This window comes from Arachis ipaensis, chromosome B7, assembly GCF_059453495.1.
Source record: "Arachis ipaensis isolate K30076 ecotype BB chromosome B7, ASM5945349v1, whole genome shotgun sequence".
Classification (NCBI taxonomy): domain Eukaryota; kingdom Viridiplantae; phylum Streptophyta; class Magnoliopsida; order Fabales; family Fabaceae; genus Arachis; species Arachis ipaensis.
In genome coordinates, this window is record NC_142442.1 from 10,152,230 (window position 1) to 10,177,338 (window position 25,109).

Sequence of the window (25,109 nt, forward strand, 5' to 3'; positions counted from 1 at the left end):
GTACTTTTTAAAATTTAAAAGTCTAATATAAATTCATGTTAACTAATTTTTAAATTTAATGCTTATATTTATATCTATTATAATATTTTTAAATTTTAAAAGCTATTCTACTAAATGTAATTGTTGTTACTTGTGTTTATTGAAAACTATTTTTAATTTAAATTATCAAACATAAATGCTACAATTTTTAAAAAGTTATCTTTTAAAAATTAGTTTTTATAAACTACTTTTGAAAAGTAAAAACTTTACTAAAGTAAGCCAAAGTAGAGACTGTGAGAAATGTGGAACGGGTGCTATTTAATTTAAGAGTACCTAGATCAGTTTTCAAATATTTTAAAAGCGGATATTTTAGTATTCAACAAAAATTAATACACAAATTAATTTTAAAATTTTATTCTGACAAATCAATTCTTAATTTATTTTTCAGTAAAATAATTACTCAAATTAGCCTCCAAAATTTTTTTTGTATAAATTTAACCATTATGTGTTTTAAAAATATTGGTTAAGTATATCATAAAAAAAGTTTTTAAACTTTTAATATATTCAATGCATTAAATTATATCAAAAACATTAAAATATTTTTTTTTATGATATACTTAACCAATACCCTTATAGCATAGCAAAACCTTTTTTTTTAGATTTTATTATTTTGTTTATTCTTATAATTTTATCGAATTTCAATTAAATCTCAATTTTTTTTTCAGTTAAATTTTTATATTAGATTAAATTTTATAATTAAATCCTTATTAAAAGTAAATATTAAAAAAATTTATAAAATTTAAATTTACTCGTACTCTCTGTCTAGGGGTAGATGTGAGTCAAGCCAGCTCATGAGTAGAACTCGACTTTTTAATAGCTCGATAAGCTAAACTCGTGAGCTGGTGAGCCGAGCTTGAGCTTGGAATTGAGCTCATAAATTAAATGAGCCGAACTCAGTTCGTTAACTCGTGAGCTGACTTGATTATATATATAATATTAAAAATATAGATTAAATGCATATAAGATATGCGTATTAATAATTATATATATATATATATATATATATATAATTTTACATATATATTAATATTAATGCTCTTAATTATTTAAAATTTTATAGTTATTTTTTATATATAATTTTAATATAAGACATAAATAAAAAATTTATAACTGATAGATAGACAATATATAAAATTTATCTTTTTTTTAATTTTTTAATATATATAAGTTATAATTTATTGATATAAAATTATAGATTATGTTCCTATTATTTGAGTCAACTCGTGAGCTTTCGTTGAGCTAAGCTTGAACTTATGAAATAGGCACGATTATTAATGAGTCGAGCCGTAAACCAAGCTTAATTTTCGTGAATCGAGTTTGAACTTGGTCTAACTCGACTCAACTCAACTCACTTTCAACCCTAACTCTGTCTCTAAAAAAGCAGAGAAACCATAGTAGTTTCTTTCTACTTCAAACAAATAGAAACTACACGTTACTCCCTATTTCTCTATTTTCTATGAACCTCAAACACCAATCTCCAAAACCACTTTCCTCTGTTCAATTTATTGTTCTGTTCTTGTATGATATATGCCTTTATCTTGGCTTGTGGATCAATGTCATTGTCGGTGAGATGATTGTTGTCATCATAATCGTTACAAGAACCATAATTGAAAGTACTTCATCTCCCAACACCTACACACATCATGAATTAAATCAATAATAATAATTAAGTTAAGAGAAAATTTGGTAAATTAACCGCTTCTTAAATACAGTGTCGACAACCTTTTCTCTCATAGCGACGGCCTTCTCTCTCATGCAGACCACTGCTTCGCTGCCGCTGCAATGCGCCACCATTCCTGCCGAACAGACTTTCGCATCGCTGCCTCCATGGTGCGCCATCGTTCTCTCTGAATTTCTTGCGCGAGTTGTGCGTGTGGTTCGTAAGCAGTGCACCACCGTTCTTGTCGTACAGACTGCCGTCTTGCCACTACCACATTGCATTGCGTAAAACACCATTCGCATCGCTGATGCAAGGACAAGAAACATCCATTCTATAATGAAAGAAACGTCTAATCTCATATGAAGCCGTCTACTAATTTTTTGAACCCCGAAACAGAGATGAAACATCCAGTAAATTGAAGAAGAAACATCCACTAACCTTTGGAGGATGGGACGTGGCTCAATGGCACGATGGAAGAGGAGGCGGAGGCAAGGCACGATGGAGGAGGAGGAAGAGATGCAGCGCCATGGCTTCATGGCGGAGACGGTCGAGACGCAATGCGACAGAAGAGGCAGACGGCGCGGCACGATGACGTGGTGGCAACGGAATGGAAGGTTGTGCAACGCGGCAGAGGAGGCATACGACTCGGTGTGATTTCTTGACCGTGGTGGACGGCATCCTCGCAGCGGAAGCAACATGACGCGATGGGCTAGTACATGGCAGCACTGGAGGAGGCGACGGCGGCACGAACATGGTCTGTGACAAAGGTTGATGGCGTGGATGATGGCATGCAGAGTAAGAGATTGAGGTGGCTGTATGTTGTTTTTGAAACTACGGTTAAAAGGAGTATAAATGGAAGCTTTTTTTTTTTTTTTTGCTTTGGGTCCAGTCTAACAGGAATTGGCAGGAGTTGGTTGTTAATTACCTAGCGGAATTAGTAAGTTAATAACATGCATCGTATAAATATACTTTTTTGTTCCCAGCCAACATTGAGCACAATAATTTCAATGAAGCCTTCAGTATTCCTAAGCAGACAAAAAATGACACCTTCCCTGACAGGTATTTGAAATAGGAGGGAAACAACAAGAGTGCCAAAGACCTTGCCAATACAAGTAAAGTGAATCATCGAGATCACAAATTTCCATCTAGCCGCTCCCTTGATCAAGGTGAGATTAGTCTTGAGGACCCTGATTGCAAAGAAGAGGTAGCAGAAAAACAGAAACAAAGTCCTCAAGCTTCTCAATGATAGCAGCAGCAAGTAGTCCATTTGAAATAAGCAAACCATAGACAAATGCACTAAACACAATATGTGTCCCAAGTGCATAAGTGATAAAAGCTGGGATCATGACACTAGTAAGTACAATGCATCTTTGTGTTTCGTTGAAGGGTTGTCTCTATGTGATTTTGTGTATCACCCTCCACCACCTCGCTCTTTCGCGACCTCCACCCCTTTCTTTCTCCCTGCAATGTAATCTCTCTTTCACAATCTTTCTCTCGTTCTATCCTTTTTTCTTCTATCGTTTTAGGTCTCCTATATCCGTGGCAGTAGTGGTGACAGAAAACAATCGGAGCTATAAAGACTTTGCACCTACCACTAGCAAGTCCATCCACGCTGCGCTCAAGAGTTTCTTCATCAGCATCATCGCCCTTCCTCTCTTTTTACTTCTCCCCTACATGGTACCGTCTTATTTTCTTTTTTCTTTCTTCTTCCTTCTCTTCTCATTCCTTCCGTGAATGTGAGAGAATATTTGTGTTCTTTTTTAATTTAGGAAAGAGTTATGATAGGTAACTAATGGCTTTTTTGAATAACATGAACAACAGGCTCTAAAATTTGTCTAATTCAAGTAAAATACACTATATTCATTTATTCACCTAAATCTTAATATTTGAATAACCATCCGCACATTTAATGAATTGAACATCCAATATATTTATTGTTTATATTGTTTAATATTTTCATTGTCTACCTATACTTTTTCAAAAAAAAATAAGAGGTGTTGTTCTTTAGATTTTTCTATTATATATATATTATATTCATTTTATTTAATAAAATATTTTGTTCACACTAATATTTTTGTTATAAATTTATAATAAAAATTTAATTATAAAATCTAATATTATATAAAAATTTAATTTAAAAAATATAAAAATTTAATTAAAAATTCAATAAAATTATAAAAACAATAACAGATAGAATAATTAAATATTTTTTTATTACTTAATTACAGTAGTCGATAAGGTAGGAGCAGGGACAACCACTTTAATTCTTTAAAGACTCAAACGTTGTCGTTTTCCATTGGCTCATTCTGAAATCTGAATCGGCGAAGCGTCCTATTCCTTATTGTTAATTTTCTTACTACTTACTATACTTGTTTTTGTCCATTTATAATCAATCTTCTACGCGCTTCTCTCCTCACGCTCTCTCCAAGCGCGTCCCCTTCACTCTTCTTCTGTATTCAATAATTAACACCATTCTTTAAGTACTTCCATAGTTCGATTCAGTATTTTCCTTTTCAAATTAACGTGTAGTTTTTCTATTTTATTCAATTTTATTTAAGAATCTTGCTAAAATGTGTTTTAAGTACCGATTTTAAGAATATTATTAAAAATTATTGATAAGATATTATTTTTTATATTTTCTAATATATTAAATATATACAAATTAGTTTTTATTATTATACTTGTTAGAAACAAGAGACTAAACTAGAAAAAGGATTTGTATATTATTGAGTGTGTTCAAGTTATTTATTCAAGTTGTCTAGAATAATATAATATAAAAGGGTATTTATAGGTACTAAGAGAATCGTAATAATAAAGACGTAATCTCCTATAATAAATATTCAGATATACTAAATAATACTAATTGATCCTATTCGGTAGGTCGGTTACCGGACGTTTCGGGTTGAAATCCTCGGAGATGGTAGGGGCTCGTCAGGTCGTGGACTACCGGCCAAGGGTGTGCGAGGTCCCGAGTACTTCGTGAAAAAAGGGGGTGCCACCTGCAAAGACACTCCGACGCTCTTGTAGTAATGTGCAGGCGAAAAGGAGCGATGTGATATGTTACGTACCTTGGGGGAAGAGTAAATCTTCCCCTTATATACTGTCAGTGGTGGGCCCAATGAGGGTGGGCCCACGTTATTGGGGACGTTATCTCACAGCCATGCGTGAACTGTCCGGGACACGTGTCCGGGTTGGTCGCGGGGCGCGTGTCCGGGTTGGATGGCGCTCGGGTCGGGCCGAACCGTAGGGGGTTTGGGCCAGGCCGTAACAGTGCCCCCACGCGCCAATGATAGTCGTGGGAGCTATCAGCAGCGTGTTGCTTCTCGCTTCGTTCATACTCGTTAGGTCGGCCGCTCGTGGAAGGGACATGCCTCTGCGCGCATGTCTCTTGGTTGCTGAAGTAACCGTTCAACGCTTCGTTCTTTGCGCTGAGCATTAAATGCTCATAATGGGGTGCAAAAACCCTGCGTGTAAGTACTATTTTGCCCCTAAGTCTTTCGCGCTTCCTGGGTGGCAGTTTTAAATAGTTTACCTTCCACTTTTTCCTCATTTTGCGCTCTTGTTTCTTCCATTTCCTTGCTATCTCCTTCCTCTTCCCTTGGGAATTCTAGAGTGTTGTTGCGATTTTCTTCGAACATCTTTCTCTCGTTCTTCCAGCTTCAACGAATTCAGGTAATCCTCTGCCTCCTCTCTTTTCTGCTCTGTTTATTGTGTGTTTGTTGTATCTGCTTAGTGTCCTTGCTGTTTTGTTTGGAATTTGTTGTTATGTGGCCTTTCGATGCTAGGTAGATATGTTAGGGGAGGGGTACCATTCCAGGGTAGGTTTTTAGGTGACTTGTGGGATAGATGTAGCTTTGGCCATGCTTGATCTTAACTGTTGAGTAGGGTAAACATGGTTTCTGGGTTTTATCCGGGCTCCCGACCTCATAGACTAATGGAGCGGTACCCCCACTATAGGTATGCCTCGCGTCGTCGCCTGGACTTCTACCTCTGGCGCAAACTACGACCCTACGCATGGGTGACCTCAGACGTAAAGGACTCGCCTAACCAGATGGATCTGGAAGAGTTGACGGAGTTCCGGCAAGCCGAGTACTTATGTGGGGGGACAAACGAGGAGACCAACTACGAGACCTTCGTTCTTGCCCCCGACGAGCGGTTGTACGAGATCAACCTCCGTTCTCCCCGGGTCGCTGACTGGATCTGGTTTTACAAGGCCATGTTCACCCAGGTCGGCGTTCGCCTACCCTTCTCTGACTTTCAGATGTCGCTCCTCAACCGGATATCCGTGTCGCCGTCGCAGCTCCATCCGAACAGCTGGGCTTCTATCCGCTGTTTTGAGCTGGTTTGTGAATATCTCAAGCTGCCGGCGTCAGTGGATGTCTTCCTCTTTTTCTTCAATCTCACCAACCCCTCCAAACAAGGGAAGGCGAGAAAAGGTTTCCTTTCTTTCCGGTCTGCCCAAGGTCGGAGGATATTTGGTCTGTTTGAGGACTCTTACCATGGGTTCAAAGATAAATTCTTCAAAGTTCGCCCTGCTAAAGGTCGCCATCCCTTTTGGTTATCGTTAGAGGGGGAGCGCCTCATCCCAACTTATTGGAGTTTTGGGGCGGGGTCTAATTCTTTTATTAAGGTGACGTATAAAGGGATGTCCCCTGTAGATAAGAAAATAGCGGATGTGTTGTTTGCCCTTTTTGGAAAGAACTCCGTGAACCCTCATCTCCTCATGGGTGAACGGGAGGCCGCCAGGAGCTATATCCGTGAGTCGTTTTGTTTTGTGCTTGTACTGTTTGTCATTGCTTGTTTTACTTGATCTGACGACTGATGTGTTTGTCTATTTGCTGCAGTGGAGATGTCTGCCTCAGTAACGTGGCTTGAAATTTTGATGAAGACCTTCTTCGAGGACAGTAACGAAGAGAAGGCCGAAGAGGAGGATGCCGGGAAGTTGGGGGGCCCTTCCGAGGAGAAGGAGCATCAGGCTATGCCCTCTCCCCAGGATACCGGTATGTCGGAGAAGAACTCGGCAGGGGCGCAGGCTTCCCCCATTCCCGATGAGGTGGTCGTTGGTGGGCATTCGTCCTCTACCCATCAGGAAGATGATGACGTGGAACTTATCCACACCCCTAAGAAGCGGAGGGCGTCTGCCAGCCCGGAAGGGACTCTCACCATTATGGAAAGAAATTTTGATGCTACAAAGTTTATTGACTCCCAGCTGACCCCTGGGACGGAGGAGCATTTTCACGGAACCGACCTGGCTGGACAGGCGAGATGGATGTACCGGACTTTGCTCCGGGGGGCCGTGATAGCTCGAAAGGCTGAGTTCGAGTTGTCGGGAATGCAGGCTCTTCGGAGGAAACTCGAATCCTCAGGCAAGGCAAACAATGACTTCAAGGTGCAAGTCGAGCTGCTCCAGAGTCAGTTGTCCGAGATGGGGGAGAAGCTCAAAGCTTCTGAGGAGAAGGCATCATCTGCCGTGGAGAAATTGAAGGCTTCCGACGAGACGGTGGCCCGCTTAGCCGAGCGGGAGATGACCCTGGAGAGCCAGCTGAATGCCGCTCAGGGTCGGGTGGCGGTCTTGGAGAAGGAGCATGACCAAGCCGTTTCGTTGGCTAAAGCCGCTAAAGCCGAGGTCGATGAGCTCAGGAAGAAGCTTAAAGCGACCAAGGAGCAAGGGAAGAATGTGATCTCCATGACTGAGGACGCTCTGAAGGCCCAGGTGAAGATCATGGCTCCCGACTTCGACACATCGGCTATTGGGGTCTTCAAAATGATCCAGGACGGCAAGATTGTTGACATGCCTAGAAAGTGATCTCTTGTAACTTTGGTTTGGTGTGGATTTGTTGAACATTTCGTTGTGAGTTTATTACTTTTATGCTTAACTGGTCGCTTGGTCGACTTACCATTATTATTGTTTATCTTGCTTGGCGTTTAATTTTCGTTACCGTCTTTTCGGGGCGGGCTTATTGTTTGTGCCCGTTTTGCCATTTGCGTTGGTAATCCGATTAGAACTGTTGTGGTTTTATTTATGAAGCCGCTCGATATGGCTGTGGTTCCGTTGGCTTTCCGGGGTGATCAGTCCTGGGTTGCCGTTTACGAATACGATCTCGTGAGGTACACGTTGGAAGATAATAGATGGAAGAATTTGGACAAGTAAGAATTAGTCGTTAGCTAGACAAGTTTATGAACACAATAGGCATTTGATAAAAGTGAATAATTAGGAATTAACATTTGATCAAGGCGAAACTCTACCCAGCTTAATAGGCCGCTTGGTCGGTGAGCCCAAGTTACGAATAGAATCTCCTCAGGTTACCTGCATTCCATGTTCTCGGGATCTCCCTGCCGTCGAGTCTCTCCAGCTTGTAGGCGCCTTTACCGAGCACTTCTTTGATTCTGTAGGGACCTTCCCAATTTGTCGCCAGTTTTCCTTCTCCTGGGGTCGGTAAACCGACGTCGTTGCGTCATAGGACGAGGTCTCTTTCCCCAAAATCCCTCCTGAGGACTTTAGTGTTGTAGCGCAGAGCTATTCTTTGTTTTAATGCTGTTTCTGACAAGTGGGTCATCTCTCTGGTCTCTTCCACCAGGTCCTTTTCCATCGCTTCGTCTACTCCTGCGAGAAGTAACCGTGGACTCGGTTCTCCAATTTCCACGGGTATCACTGCGTCGACCCCATACGTTAGGCAGAAGGGGGTTTCCCCGGTGGAGCTTTGCTCGGTTGTCCGGTAGGACCAGAGGACCGAAGCGAGCTCGTCGGCCCATGCGCCTTTCTTGTTCTCTAAGCGTTTCTTGAGGCCTAGTAGGATGACTTTGTTTGCGGACTCCACTTGTCCGTTTGTCTGGGGATGTTCTACTGAGGAAAACTTTTGTTTTATGCCCAGGCCGGTGAGAAATTCCGTGAACTTCTTATCAGTGAACTGCGTCCCATTGTCCGAAATGACGACCTCCGGGATACCGAAATGGGTTATTACTTGTCTCCACATGAACTTCTTGCAATTGGATGAGGATAAGCTGGCTAGTGGTTCCGCCTCTATCCATTTGGTGTAGTAGTTGATGGCGACTATGAGATATTTAACTTGTCCTGGGCCAACTGGGAAAGGTCCTAGGAGGTCGACTCCCCATTGAGCGAAAGGTCGTGTAGACGTCAATAAACTCAGCTCGGAAGCCGGCGCTTTGTGGAAGTTGGCGTTTTCTTGACACTTTACGCATTTCTTGACAAATTCTTTGGAGTCTCTCATTATCGATGGCCAGTAATATCCAGCTCGGATGAGCTTCCTTGCTAGGGCTTTGCCCCCGATGTGGTGGCCGCAGCATCCCTCGTGGACTTCTCTAAGTACATAGTCCGTCTGGTCGGGATGTAAGCACTTCAATAGGGGTTGGCTGAGCCCCTTTCTGAACAGTTGCCCTTGTATGATTGCGTATATGGCTGCCTCCCTTCTCAACGTTTTGGTTGCTTTCTCATCGTCAGGTAACTTGCCGTGTTCCAGGAAGTTTGTGATGGGGTCCAACCAGGAGGGGCTTGACTCCGTCAAATGGAGGGCAACCGTTGGTTCCTTCACCATACCCTGGATGAGAGACCGGTTTCCCGTTCCTGGCTTCGTGCTCGCTAATTTGGACAGGAGGTCTGCCCGTGTGTTCCTTTCTCTTGGGACGTGTTGGACCGTGACCTCTTGGAACTGCCTTGTCAATTCTCTAACCTTTTCCAAATATTTTTGTAGGAGGGGGTCCCTGGCTTGATAGCTTCCGTTTACTTGCGAGGTGACGACTTGTGAGTCGCTGCATACTTCCAGACTTGTTGCCCCGACTTCCCGAGCTAGTGTTAGTCCACCTAAGAGGGCTTCATATTCCGCTTGATTGTTCGACACGGGGAATTCGAACTTGGTCGATTGCTCGTAAATGACTCCCGCCGGACTCTCTAAGATGACCCCGGCCCCCCCGGACGTTTGGTTGGAGGCACCGTCTATGTGGAGCCTCCACCGTGTGCCCGTTTCCTCGGGGGGATTACCCGTTACCTCCACCAAGAAATCTGCCATCGCCTGCTCCTTGATCGCATGTCGGGGCTCATATTGCAGGTCATATTGGGAGAGCTCGATGACCCAAGTCATCATCCTCCCAGCCAAATCAGGTTTTTGGAGTACTTGGCGAATTGCCTGGTCCGTCCTCACGACTACACGGTGTCCCTGGAAGTATTGCCTCAACCTTCGGGAGGAGGTCAGGAGTGTGAGCACCAGTTTTTCCAATTTGCTGTACCTCATCTCTGCTCCTTGTAGAGCCCTGCTCACGAAGTAAATCGGTTGCTGAGATTTCCCTTCTTCTCGTACGAGCACTGCTGCAAGCGCTTCCTCTGTTACTGCTAAGTAGAGGTAGAGTGGTTCTCCAGCCTTGGGTTTCCCGAGTACCAGGGGTGTCGCCAGGATTGCCTTGAAGTGGTTGAATGCTTCCTCACACGTTGGGGTCCATTCAAATGCTATCCCCTTTTTCATCAGGCTAAAGAAGGGTAAGGCTTTTGCTGTCGATGCGCCGAGGAAGCGGGATAATGTCGTCAGCCTTCCCGCCAAACGTTGGACGTCTTTGATACAACTTGGGCTCTTCATCTGAAGAATCGCTTGACACTTCTCTGGGTTGGCTTCTACTCCCCTTTGGGTGATCATGAATCCCAAGAACTTCCCGACCTCCATGGCAAAGGTGCATTTGAGCGGGTTGAGCCTCATGCCGTGTTGTCGGAGGGTCGCGAACACGCCCCCCAGGTCGCCTAGGAGATCGTCGGGCCGTGTGGTTTTCGCAAGGATGTCGTCCACGTAGACTTTTACTGTCTTGCCTATGAGCTCACTGAATATCTTGTTCATCAGTCTCTGGTATGTGGCGCCGGCATTTTTCAAACCAAATGGCATCACCTTGTAGCAATAGATCCCTCCTGTCGTTATGAACGCTGTTTTGTTCTCGTCGGGTCGGTGCATCGGTATCTGATTGTACCCGGAGTAGGCGTCCATGAAGCTCAGATAATGGTACCCCGCCGCCGCATCGACGAGTGCGTCAATGTTGGGGAGGGGGTAGCAGTCTTTAGGACATGCCTTGTTGGGTCGGAATAGTCTACACACATTCTCTACTTCCCGTTGTGCTTTTTTACCAAGACCACGTTCGACAGCCACATCGAGTAATCCAGCTCTCGGATGAACCCTGCTTCAAGGAGGCTAGCCGTCTGCCTGGCCACCTCTTCTGCCCTTTCCTGTGACATCTTCCTCCTCCTCTGGGCCACTGGTTTAGCTTCCGGCTTGACGGCCAGATGATGTGACATGAGTTGGGGATCTATCCCTGGCATGTCGGCTGGCGTCCACGCGAAGAGGTCGGCATTGGCTCTGATCATTTCTATCAAAGGTTCCTTTAATTCATGGGGGAGGTTTCTGTTTATGAACGTGAACCTCTCCTCCCCGTCACCGACCCTAAATTTTTCCAAGTCCCCCTCTGGCTCAGGCCTGGGCTTGTCATCTATTCTGGCATCCAGGTCGGCAAGGAAGACCCTGGATGCTTCTTTGGACTTTTTCCTGAGAGAAAGGCTGGCGTGGTCGCAAACGACCGCCGTTTCCAAGTCTCCTCTGATGGATCCTACGGATCCGTCATCAGTAACAAACTTCATTACGAGCAGCCTCGTACTAATCGCTGCCCCAAGGTCGTTGATAGTTTTTCTCCCCAGGATGATATTGTAAGCTGTGGAATCTCGTAAGACAACAAAATCGGCCATTACCGTCCTTCGCCTCTGTCCTTGTCCCAGGGAGGTCGGGAGTGAGATGATCCCATCTGGCTTGATGAAGTGGTCACCCAACCCTACCACACCGTGCTGGTGGGTCGCGAGATCGGCATCGCGCAGCCCCAAGGCATCAAAAACGTTGCGAAACATGATGTTCGAGTCCGCCCCTGTGTCTACCAGGATCCTTTTGACGAGGCCGGTTCCGACTCTGGCCATGATAACCATGGGGGACTCTCCGGTACCTCGTCGAACCATTGGTCCTCAGGGCCGAAGGAGATGGATGGGAGTCCCCGGGAACTTCTAGCGGACGAGGAGGAGACCGCCAGGATCTTGGCGTCTTTCTTCTGTGCCGATTTTGACCTCGGGGCGGAATTCCTTGCTGTTACTACATTCACCACCGTGAGACCGTGGTCGTCCCCCTCTGGTTCTTGACGTCGTCTTGTCGCCCGGGACCTGTCCTCGCCTTCGTGATCCCGATTCCGTCTCCTCGGCTCCCTTATGAGGTGGGAGAAGTCGGCAAGCTTTCCGTCCCTGATTGCTTGCTCCAGGGCGTCTTTCAGGTCGAAGCAGTCTTGGGTCTTGTGCCCGTATCCCTTGTGATATTCGCAGTAAAGGCTTTTGTTTCCCCCCGTCCTGTCCTTCAGATGACTAAACTAAAGAAAGGATTTGTATATTATTGAGTGTGTTCAAGTTGTCTATTCAAGTTGTCTAGAATGATACAATATGAAAGGGTATTTATAGGTACTAAGAGAATCGTAATAATAAAGACGTAATCTCCTATAATAAATATTCAGATATACTAAATAATACTAATTGATCCTAATTATATTCTAACAATACTGTTAAAATATAATTTTAAAATTTAAAATAATTAAATTCTTTATTTAATCATCTACGTATATACTAAAAATTAACAGTTTAACACCAAATCAGTGGCCTCTCACTTCCGCTTCTATGGTCTTGATCTGTCCTAAAACAACCTTTCCGACGGACTTCCGGCGACAGTCAACCAATTTCACCTTTTCACTTTCTATCTCGAGGAGAACCGTTTCTCTGGCTACATTCTTGGCGTCAACCTCCCAAACCTGCAAGACTTCAACCGTTCAACGTCTCCAGGAATCTGCTCTCCTGCGAGATACCGAAGTCGCTCTCGGCTTTCTCCCTGTATCCTTGTTCGGGTAAAACCCTTCTTTCTAGGGAGGCCCGATTCAAAACTGCACCTAACACTTTGTTTGAATGTTGCAAAAAAAAAAAAAATGAAAGAAAAAAAAATAAGAGGAAAGAAAATGGAAGAAAAAGTTGAGTTATTTGTATGTTATTTGGATGAATAGAAAATAGATGGAAAGAAAATAGAGAGAAAATTTTCTTTGTTTGGATGAAAAGAAAAGTGAGAAGAAAGAAAATCATAATAGTATAAAATTACGTTAATACCCTTATTATCAAATAAAGTATAAATATTTTTATTTATTCATGTTTTATTATATTTCATAAATATTATAAAATATTATAATTTTATATATTTAATTTAAATTATTTATCTAATATATATAATGTTTAAATATAAATTTTTATTATAATAATATATTAAAACTAAATTTATATTAACATTTATCAATAATAATTTAACTAAGGGTAGTATTGGAAATACAAAATTATAACACTTTTCTTCTTGTTTTCATGCTTGTGATGGGAAGAAATTTTTTTTAGTGGACCCACACAAAAATTTTCTTTCCTTCTTATTTTCTTTGATAACCAAACAAAGAAAAATATCATTTTCCATCCATTTTCTTTCCATTCATTTTCTTTCCGTTTATTTTCCATCAAACCAAACATAGTGTAAGTATTGGATGACCCTACAAAACCCGATCCGAGGGCGCCATTGCATCCCCAGTGGTGCCACGTGGCGGCGCCACAACAACAATGTCATCTTCTCCGAGTTCAATGCCAGCAAACAACGGTCAAGTGTTCATTTTTCCATTTTTCTCCTCTTTTAATTCCAGAAAAAATCTTTATTTTCGCCAAGGAGATGACAATCCATGTCTTCCTCTCTTTCTCCGCCGAAATTTGTGGCTTCCAAGATTCAACGTTTAATTCTACTACCAATTTCACGCTTCTTTTGCTCTTCAAGCTGCGACCATCATGAACTCTACTTCTGCGTTGCGTTTTTGCTTGTGGAATCATCATAAGGGAAAATTCACGAAACTGCAACCTGTACAAAAGATTGATGACTTAATTTGATGTGATTTTATTTGTTTTTGTTGTGTTGATGAATTTTCATTCTTAATACATTTGATTAGATTTTTTGAAATAGTTTTGGGATTTTTTATTTGATGCGGAAGAACAGATAGTATGAAGAAAAATTAATGACAAATGCAGCTTTGGGTAAATATGTAAATTCATATTTCATTAACGTTTTTTTTCTACTTAACGTTAATAGAGATTTAACTAGAAAAAATTAGATGGTACAAGGACTTAATTAAAAAAAAATAAAAATTTAATTAAAAATTTGATATAATTATAGAGATCGACAGAATAATTAAATCTATATTTTATTTAAAAAGATATTGATAGAGACATACGGAATATTTTTCTTTTTATAATTTAAAGATTCCTCATGTTCTTTTACCCCTTGGCATGGCACTTTTTGCTATAGATTTCTTGGTAAAAGTAACTTTCGAGTTAATAGAAAAGAAACAATATGAGTAAAAGCCTTGAGCTAATGGAGTTTATAATTAGTGATTTATGATTAGCTAATGAAATAAGTTAATGATCAAATTAGTCTTTAAAATTATTCTTATAGTTTAAATCAGTTTTTAAAGTTTTAATTTATTCAATTTAATTTTAAAATTAATATTCACCAATCATGTTAATCCTTCAACTATTTTATTAGGAATTAAGGCCGTGAAAGCAGCGCAAAAACCTAACAAAATGGATACAAAAATTTTTTTTACGTAGTTTAGCTTAAAATTTAATAGTCGATGTCACAGATAAAACAACAATCAAATATTTCACTATAAAATATAACAAAGATACATAATTGGTGATAATTCTACCTATTTCAAATATTTTTAATATCTCAAAATACTTATTAATATTAAAAATTTGAGATTATATTACACATTCAAATATTTTTTTCATCCAAATTTTATTTAAATAAGTCTAATATCAACAAAAATCACTCTCATTAAGTGATTTATCTTCTTCTCCTCTCTGCGCTTCTTTTTCTTTTTTTTTTTTCCTTTCAAATATATGCATACGTCATTTTCTTCTTCTTTCAAATTCATGTATACCTCATCCTCCTCCTCATTCTTTTTCGCGCATGCAAATTCTTCTTCTGTTACTCATTCTCTTCTTCTTCTCCTCTTTCGTTATCGTCATCACTAACAACACCAACATTTTGTTAAGGATTGTTTTTTCAATTGAATTGAATTGAATGGACGCAGGTATTATGAATCTGAATTGAATTGATAATCTCTAGATTGTAGATAGAGGTGTTTCGAATTTGATTTTATATAATGGATATGTTTCGTTCATTCAGTACTATATAATTGTTTTATCATGAGTACGTATTCGGTTCATTATGCAAAAATTTTTTGAATTTGATTTTATATAATGGATTATGTTTCGTTCATTCAATACTATACAATTATTTCATCGTGAATATGTGTTCGGTTCATTATGCAGAAAGCTGTTTGAATTTGATTTTATATAATGGATTATGTTTCATTCATTTAGTACTATACAATTATTTCACAGTACGTGTTCGATTCATTATGCAAAAAACTGTTTGAATTTGAATTTATATAAGGTTTAATTACTCTGATCTGTTGGTTCCTATAGTTTCACCAAATTTTTAATTAGATTCTTATACTTTTTTACCTTTCAATTAGATCCCTACATTGCTTTAATTTTGTAATTAAGTCATTCTTAGTATAAAAAATAGAGGAATGCTAGGGGCTAGTAATTTTGGTGTTTTGTAACCATCAATTGACCATCAATAGTGTTTTTAATGGTGTGAGATTACATCTAATGGTAGAAGATCACTCACTTTTGTTTTGATGGTTAAGTGTTGGCCAAAAAACACAAAAGTTGCTGGCCCCTAGACTTTTCCTTAAAAAATATTAGAGTTAACTGAATATTTCTTCGCAAATTAAATGTATTTATAATTAAAAACTTAATTAAATCTTTGATCGCATATACTTTGGTAAAAATATTATGTTAATTTTAACATTTTTAATATGAAAAGAACATAATTGCAAAATTAAAAGCAGTGTAAGGATTTAATTGAAAGGAAAAAAAGTATAGGGACCTAATTAAAAATTTGGTGAAACTATAGCGACTAATAGAGTAATTAAACATTTATATAATGGATAATGTTCTATTCATTTAGTACTATACAATTGTTTTACCATAATAACATGTTCGGTTCATTTCTGTTTTGCACAATTCAAAACTCTTTCTCCTCACCTTCTACTGTTTTTTCACCAGAGAGGAGAAGGAAAAGACAAAAAAATACAGCAAAAACAACAAAAGAATAATGATAAGGAGAAAACACGTAAAGAAAAATGAATGCGAAAAAGAAAGAGGAGAATGAGGAGGAAGAAGAACGCGAAGAAGAAAACGAAGAAGAAGAAGCTCCGTACGTAAACGAGCATGAGAAGAAGAAGAAGTGCGGAAAAAGAAGAAATTTAGAGAGAAGAGAAGAAGCCTGAGAAAAGAAAAAAACAAAAAAAACGTGTGACCTAAAATTATTTGAATAAATTTGAATGAGAAAATTGGTTGAATATAAAAAATATCTCTTAAAATAATTAATATATATAAACTCTATCTTCACAAATAACATCGTGTATATATTTATATATATATGAGAGAGAGAGATTTCTAACACGAAGACACTCCTAGTCTTGTGTTTTCGATGCCCTAATTAGAGCTTTAAAATGCCCTATAAATAGTAGAAGTAAATGCATATCAGCCACATAATTATTTAACAATTGTGGCATGCATTATTAAAGAGCTCCATTAGCTATGATGTTTTCGGTGAAGATAAATTAACAAATAGATAATAAAACAAAGTCAACATAACAAGTCTTCACTTGGCTTTTTTTTTTCTTTTTTTAAATTAGAACAAAATAATAATACTAAAAGTGAAAAAATACAAAATAAATTTTTAAAGTAGTTTTTAAGATTCATAGTTTTTATTATTTTAGTTTCACAAATTTAAAATTTATTATATTAGTCTATAAAATCTAATTTTAAGTATTATATTAATTATTAGACTCTTTCTAATATTAAATCGGCGAACAAAGTATTAAACATATTTTAGTTTATTACATAGACACAGAATTAAACAGTATGGTTTCATTGGGTATTTAAACAAGACAAAAACAAAAGGATAAAAAAGAGTTTATATGATATACAAATTATTTTATCTTTTTTTATTTTTTAAAATGAACTCGTTTTTATCTTACTTAAATACAAAAAAAAAAAAAGATTATTTAATCATATATCTAACATAGCAAATTAAAATCAGCCGAACACTCTATTCGTTGACTTAGTTTTAGACACTATATTGATTTTTTGATTTTTTTCGACACTAAATCAGTAAATAAAGTGTTCAGCTGATTCTAATATATTTTGTTAGACTCCAAATTTTGAATAAAATGTCACCAAAACTAAGATATTGAAGATCAATATAATAAATTTTAAATTAAAAAAAATTAAAATAATAAAAATTGTAACTCTCAAAAATCACCGTAGAAATTTAGTCATAATATGAGGTGATAATAATACTATGTAACATAACACAATTTGTTCTAGTAGTGTAACATGAATTATCTAATATTAAGAACCAAATAGAAACCTAAAGGTCATCTCTTCTCCCTGATGACCAAGTTGAAGGGAAGAGACTCGGTGAGCCTTTTTTAGAGAAAAAAAAAATTCATCTATAATTTAATAGTTTGCTCATATTAAAAATAAAAAGTTACTACAAAAAGAAAAAACAAAAAAAAAAAATTTAGTTTATATGAACTAATACTTTTTCTCTAAATTTTGAAAAAAAAATCTCTAATTTTTTAATTCATAGATAAATAAATTCATGTTTAATTAAAAGTACAAAAATATTTTTTTATTTTATAAGATGCGAAATATTTAAATTTTTCTGTTTAAAATATATAAAGACAAATAAATTTTTTAAAAAAATTTAAATATCTTATATTTTAGAATATAAAAAATGTTTTTTGTATTTTTAATTAATTAATAACTTATTTATCTTAAAATTAAAAAATGAGAAATTTAGTTATCATTTCCTCCTAAATATTTTTATATTGTGGTTTGGTTATATTCTATTTCTACCACATTAATCACTAACTCGTTATAAGTAACTTTCTTGTTTATTATTTAATTTAAACAAGAATTTTGATATGAATATTTATTAAAAATTAATTTTAATAAACAGACAATATATAATTTACAAAATTATTTAATTATATCTATTGTTTATTATTAACCATTAACGTAATAAAATAATTATTTTTACTAGTATGTGAGTACATAATTAAATTAAATTACCAATATATCAAAAATTCAAAATCAAATTCATATTTAACCTAAGAATATAAATCTTTTGTTTATTATTATAATTAAAGACTTTAGATTTTTTTTTAATAAACACCCAATCCAGTTTTTATCTATTTTTTTTCGAAGGATATGACAATTTTTGTCTAAAATAAAAAGGTATTTTGACCTCTAACCAAATTATTTTGGAAAAATACAACATTTTTATTAAAAAATTCGTTAAATAATAATATAAATTAATTTTATGAGAGATTTTATTTGTAATTTGTAGAATTTTAAATTTTTCACAAACTATTAATGAATTTATCTTTAAAAAATTTTTTGACTAGTAATAATTAAATGGAGAAAAATATTGCCGAAAATGATGTCATACGAAAAAAAATGAATTACAATACGAAAATCTTTTTAAAAGAAAAAATAGTGTCCACAAAAAATGAGAGAAGAAAATAGTGACGTTGATGATTGTTAATGTTAACAATAGTAAAAAAAATAATGATGATATCAAGATATGATTGTATAATTAAAATAATAAAAATAGAATTATAATGATGATAATAAGAACAATTCAATTAGATATCTTTTAAATTAGTCCTTTATTCAATTTTTTTTATTACATTAATTTAAAAAAATTAAAACAAACACATCAAAATAGATTTATCATTTTTTTTAATTTAAATACAAATTTACAAAAACAGATTAACTAAAATTTAAATTCAAATTTTAAATAAGAAAGATGGTAATAGTGGTAACCATAATTAGTCTTATTTAAAAAAAAAAAACTTTTTAAAGGTTTAAAACCCACAAATCATAAATAAAAGCTTTACGATACTAATTTTTGTTATACAATTTTTTTTAATTAAAATACAATATTAATCTAAAATAATTTTATTAGAAGTCAAAATATCTCTTTATTTTAGATAAAAATTGGCTTGTTTTTTAAAAAAATGGCAATTGAATGTCATATATATATATATATATTTTTTTTGACTAATTCAAAATTTCATTATTTCAATTTTCAAATTTCAAACCGAATCTTCTACGATTAAAAGAGAATTATTACCGTACCTTGTATGCAAATGAAAGGATTCGATCGAATTACCAAATGAATGAACTACTTTAAATAGCAGCAGTAAGACGTAAACATTTCTCTCAAACGCGCCACCACTGCGCGTAGGGGAAAGAAAACCCAATGCAGCCTCCTTTTAATCGCTCTTTCTCTTTCTCTCTCTAGACCTCGTCGAAAGCACCACCATGACCACATCTCCCTGAAAACAAAGAACACAACTTCACACACAAAAACCAACGTCACAAAATCCATATATAAACAGAAAGAAAAGAAATAACAGATAAGCATTAATCTAAGCACCAGATTGAAACGACTCGGTCGTAGTAGTTGTGGTTATGGGAGAGTTGACTCAGGCGGCGGAAGTGTTCTCGGCGGCGCCTCAGCACCGGACTCAGCAAGTGTGGAGAGCGCTGCTGAGCTGGCTGGCCTTCTTCTTTCAGATCTTCTTTCAGATTATCAGAACCCTCGGTCACTACCCTCTCCTCTCTCTCTCTTCTTCCAACAATAACAACACCACTTCCTTTAAGCCTCTTCCTTCTGTTGAGCTTCATGACCATGACGAACAAGAACAGCAACTTGCCTCAGCCGCACTTGATATCACTGCCGCCTCCGTTGATTACTCCCCTTCCGATCGCCTCCAAAGATTCACGGTATCTTCATCGAACTTCGATTTTTATTTTTTGTTATTGTTCATTTTTTGAATTTTGACTTTGTTCGTTAGGTTTCAACTCAATGATACGATGTCTACTCGTTTGCTGCATAAATAAGTGGAAACCGGATTTTTGAAGGAGTTAATTTCTGTTATGTAGAATAAACTGCTCGAAATGCTTGTTTTCCTTTGAGAATTTTAGGTTATTTGTTTATTTCAAAGTTTTGTTTTAAAGTTTGAGTAGTTTGTGAGGGTCTGAATCGATGGAGAACAAGTTAAGGTGTGATGATCTGAGGATAAATTTGTCTCTGAGGGAATATGGTTGAGAAAAATGGAAAGAAAGATAGCTTGAGTTGCACTTTGGTTGGTGCTGTTGGAATTGCAAGGGTTATTGGAATACTTGCTGGATGCAGATGATGACTTCTTAGCTGTGTGTATATTACATGAGTGATTCTGTGGTCAAAGTGCAGCAGAAAGAATATTTGTGCGTTTCATATGAATATCATGTGCTTTGACTTTTTGGTTTGTTGTTCAAGCTTGATGTGCTTGACTCCTTGTGGAAGGAGAATCTGATACCACACGCAAGAAGAGCATCCATGTTTAATGATTTCCCATTTTTCTCGGTTGCTGCTAAGATTACTTGCATTCTTTGTGTTCTTTTGCCTGTTGTCTGGTCTTTGCACTGTTTTCTGTCCCCTGCTTTCTAGTTTAGTTTTGAAACAAATATCTGGAAGTTCTGGTTTCAATTTACCACAGATAAGGTGATTGGCATGGTTGTGTTGAGTGTTGATTGCTGCAACATGTGAAATTGTCAGTTTCTGTCATCTTACAAGGGTTTTGGAAGCATCTGAGATGAGAAAACAAAATATGGAAGCTGTTTTTAGATGCCCTTTCTTGTTTGATGGCATTTCAGGCATGACTAGAGGAGCTAATTGTTTATCACTGACTATATGGGAAGGAGGTCACTTGTCCTACTACCATGTTCCCATTCATGCCCCACCAATAAAAATTGGAGGTGTCTATTTAAATTTTTCATTTATTATTAATTTGGTGATTTTCTATGTTTCTTTTTAACTAGTGTCCAATTTTTATTGATGGGGACATGAATGGAAACATGGTAGGGGGCCGGATGTAAGGTGTGGATGTCCTGGCTTCTGTTGCTTTGTCTTAGATTGAGTGAATGTTGTCACAACATATGAATTTTGCCTTGAAGCTAAAATTCTATCATGCTATGTATTATAGCAGAGGCATGTTACCCTTTGCATGTACTTGCAAATACCAAAATACTGGTAGAGAGCACATATATAGGACACTAATATGTGGTTGAAGTCCTAGAAATAACTTTCGAGTATGAGGTGCAGAGTTTTTTATTTTCAACATCTAATGAATAAATTTTATGTTTTGAATTCGTTAATAGAAGTGGAAAACAGGCCAGAAGGAAAGGTGTTACATATATAGGACACTAATCTTTCTGCTGTTCTCTCTTACTACTTCCTCCCCGCCCCCAAATTCTAATGGTCCAATTTTATGATAAACATTCTGTTATTGCACGTGCAATTGTAGGTAGTGCTCGACTTGGATGAAACATTGGTATGTGCATATGAAACATCAAGTTTGCCAGCTGCACTGCGTTCTCAAGCAATCGATGCTGGTTTGAATTGGTTTGAGCTGGAATGTGTATCATCAGACAAGGTATGGTCATTTTAGAACTTGTATCCCAATTGTTAATCCACAGCAAGAAAATATTAAATACTTGCTTGGGCATGTTGGATTTCAAGGAGGGAGAAGGGAAACCAAAAATCAATTGCGTTACAGTCTTCGAACGCCCTGGGTTAAAAGAATTTTTATGTCAACTTAGTGAATTTGCTGACTTGGTGCTGTTTACTGCTGGTCTTGAAGGTTTGCCCCAAAATATTAAGCTGCGCTCATTTATCTTATCTTTTTGGGAATCATTTTTAACCTTCTCAGGTCTATATGCCTTTAAATTTCACAGGTTATGCTAGACCTCTTGTTGACAAAATAGACTTGGAAAATCGGTTTAGTTTACGACTTTATCGGCCTTCAACAATTAGCACGTAAGTGCTCTGTCTTGTATCCAGGCACCTATATTTGATTTGTTATTATAATCCATTTAATCTTAATTTATGATGCTATAGTGTCAATGTTTTTTTTCTGGTTTGATCCTATGTGTTCATGTTCCATTCTGTCTTCTTTATAAGTTGGAGTGGAGATCACCGACTCTTGGCAATACTGATAAAACATCCTCGTGGTCACTGATATTTGGTGCACTCATATAATACCTTTTTTTTTTTCAATTTGATGAGTATAACTACATATGTTCTGTATAGTTAAATGGATAATGCTTTGGTGCCATTTATAGAAAAGCTTTATATAAATTTTATTCTCTTTTATTCACACATTTACTAGTGAATTAATGTTTTTGAAATTACTTTGACATCTATACTCTTTGTGTTAATATTTATGATGTTTACTTTGTTGACCAAAATATTTTCAAGTCTTTAGGATTGGTGATTTGTTTGGTATGTGTAATGTTGCCTATACCTATTTTTCAAAGCTGTAATGGATAAATATTTTTTTGCTTGGATAAAAATATGTATTGGATAAAGTTGTAAGGGCTGGCTTTTGAAATTGTTATCATTTTTAGTTTAGTGGGATTGTTATTACCATGAACTTAAGAGCTCTATTCAGACCCCTAGCTGACCCAACCACTGAATTATGCTCAGGAGTCTTGTCAACTTCACTTGATTTTATGAATTGTGGCTAAGTAAAATTGACTAGTATTTCAAGCTCTGTTGTCTGAACCTGATACTAATGTAACTTTATGCACTCTTCACTTGCATTTTTGTCAAGTCTCAACTCGTTTTCATACAGCACGGTAACATTCATCGTTAAATTTACTTCAGGGAATACCGGGAACATGTCAAGGATCTTACGTGCATATCAAAGGATCTAAGCCAGATTGTTATTGTAGACAACAATCCCTTCAGCTTTTTATTGCAACCAGTGAATGGTATTCCATGCATTCCATTTTCTGCAGGACAACCACATGACACACAGGTGCAAAGATCTTTGCTATTTAACATTAAAATTTAAAATCCTCAAAGCCAAAATATAATAACTTAAAAAATCTCCCATATCAAATTGTTATGATTTACTCACTATCCCATCTGCATTTGGCATGTTTATCAGCTACTAGATGTCATTCTTCCACTTCTAAAGCAACTTTCTGAGCAGACAGATGTAAGACCTTTGCTCTATGAGAAGTTCCACATGACTGATTGGTTCCAGAAGCAGGGGATTCCAGCTACCTGTTGGACTTTGTAGGACTATATTATTTACCATCAAGCTACTTTTTTCTCCTTTTGCCTCTTTCTTTTTTAATGTGAAATGCTTAGTTATATTGCTGGAAAAGCAGCCAGTCATTGGAAGTAATAGTATTTTTGTATAGCATCAATTTGTTTCTGGTGCATCCAGAGGTTTCAAATGCTGCTTCTTGAAAGTACACCATTTATGTATGTAGTAGATTGCTAAAATTCTAATTATTGTTTATAGGCTTGCAATTTGTTGGAAAAGTATCTCCTTATTCTCTTGTAAAATTATCCTATCAATAATTATTAGCCGTTCCCACTGATTTTGTTTAGTCAGGATCAAATGCTTTATTGAGTTTGACAATAGGAAATGCAAATTACTTGTACAAGAAGACACAGCATGTTACTTGTTAGTATTGAACTTTCTAAACTAATGATCTTTGATCAATCAGCATAAATAATTAAATATGATCCCTGCAGGTAATTTTAGGTTGGTAATTATTTTATTTTATCTTATTTGTGATTAACTAGCTTTGTAATATTAAGCTGCTCAAAATACTATGGCATAAATGGGAGATTTTATTTTATTTAGGGTACATTTTTGGTTGGGGCCATAAAAGGTGAAATTTTCGTAAATGAACACCAAGCATATTTTTACACATGAAATTTATTTTTATCCCCTACCAAACATACCCTAATTATTCTGTTAGTTCCTTAAATGTTGAAAGGTATGTGGCCCTTAAATTTTGACTACTCTAATTTGATTTCACACCGTACTTAGTTATGTACAAAAATATACCTAATCTTTTGAATAGATGCAACCCCAGAAAGTTTTCAAACTAGGACATTAAATATCAGTCACGTCATCTTCTAAGAGTTAAATTGTTCATATTTGAACGGATGAAGATGGAGAGATTGATGTATTAAAAAAGCTAATGGCAGAGTCAACTAGATTTAAATGTAACCTTTATACACTTATGAAGATGGTATTTGATCAGTACCACTAGGGAACCTAAATCTCAAGTCTACAAAATTTAATGCAAACATGTATATGGGTAGCATAAAATGATAGTTTTTGTAAGTTCTTTAACGTATGGAATAGTACTACAGGATATATATTTGATGGTAGTTACATAATTATCATTCATAGTACATTAATTTCTTTGGAGATATGAGATGCCCTCAAGTTCATTCAACCACAAATAGTTGATTCTCTGGCCTAACCATCTACATTAGAAAAGGATCAATCTGTAAATCTGCAAGCTGGGAGCACTTCTATGGATTTAGGCATGTAGCACCACCCCAGTGAAGGATAGGAATACAATTCTTCTCACCCTTTTGCATAATCCTAAATTTAATGTGAATAAACAATAAGAAATAGGATAATATTATTCATACACCAAGAATATTTTATACCTATATAAAATTACGGGTATTAATTTATTATATATTTAAATGATTTTTTAATTAGCAAAATAAAAAAATACAATAGTTCTTAAGAAAATATTAATGTCAAAATAGTATCTATTACAAAGGACATAGACATAACGAAGTTATACAAAATATAATTACTTGAAGGTGGAGATGAATGATAGAAACTATTTAATTAGGAACAATTTAAGAAATCTTGATTAGAAAAATAGTATAAACAAATAAATTTATAACCACACAACAGTTTGGATAATTAGAAGGCCTAATTTATGCTTCTATTTCATATCAAATAAACTCCAACATTCGATGTTATGGAAAGCAACTGGCAGAGGATCCCAAATGACTTAAGAGAATGAGCATATGCTTCATGATGATAAAGAAATAAAACATTGATTAATAATTTGGTTAGAAAACCAACATCATGTATTCATGTTACGTGTTTAGCTTGTCAAGAACAAAATTATAAAAAAAAAAGTAAAACTTGTTTCAAACTAGTTGCCAGCTTGGCCTGTCCCTAATAAAGCTCTATTCAGATTCCACTATATATAATATAGGAAGCATTTCAAGTGCACCAGGGACTACTGGTGCACCACCAGTTATTTTAACCGTTGATTTCAATTAATATA

The 25,109-nt window shown here is 36.5% G+C and overlaps 1 protein-coding gene across 1 annotated transcript; it reads left to right on the top strand.

The window, feature by feature from the left end:
• Positions 1-19,086: 19,086 nt before the first annotated feature.
• On the top strand, positions 19,087-23,375 carry LOC107609219 (Haloacid dehalogenase-like hydrolase (HAD) superfamily protein). The gene is made up of 6 exons (XM_016311092.3): positions 19,087-19,724; positions 21,287-21,415; positions 21,502-21,622; positions 21,717-21,798; positions 22,648-22,801; positions 22,934-23,375. Exons 1-6 carry the CDS (start codon positions 19,410-19,412, stop codon positions 23,066-23,068), a joined length of 936 nt encoding a protein of 311 aa, XP_016166578.1. The 5' UTR covers positions 19,087-19,409; the 3' UTR covers positions 23,069-23,375.
• The last annotated feature ends 1,734 nt before the right edge of the window (positions 23,376-25,109 follow it).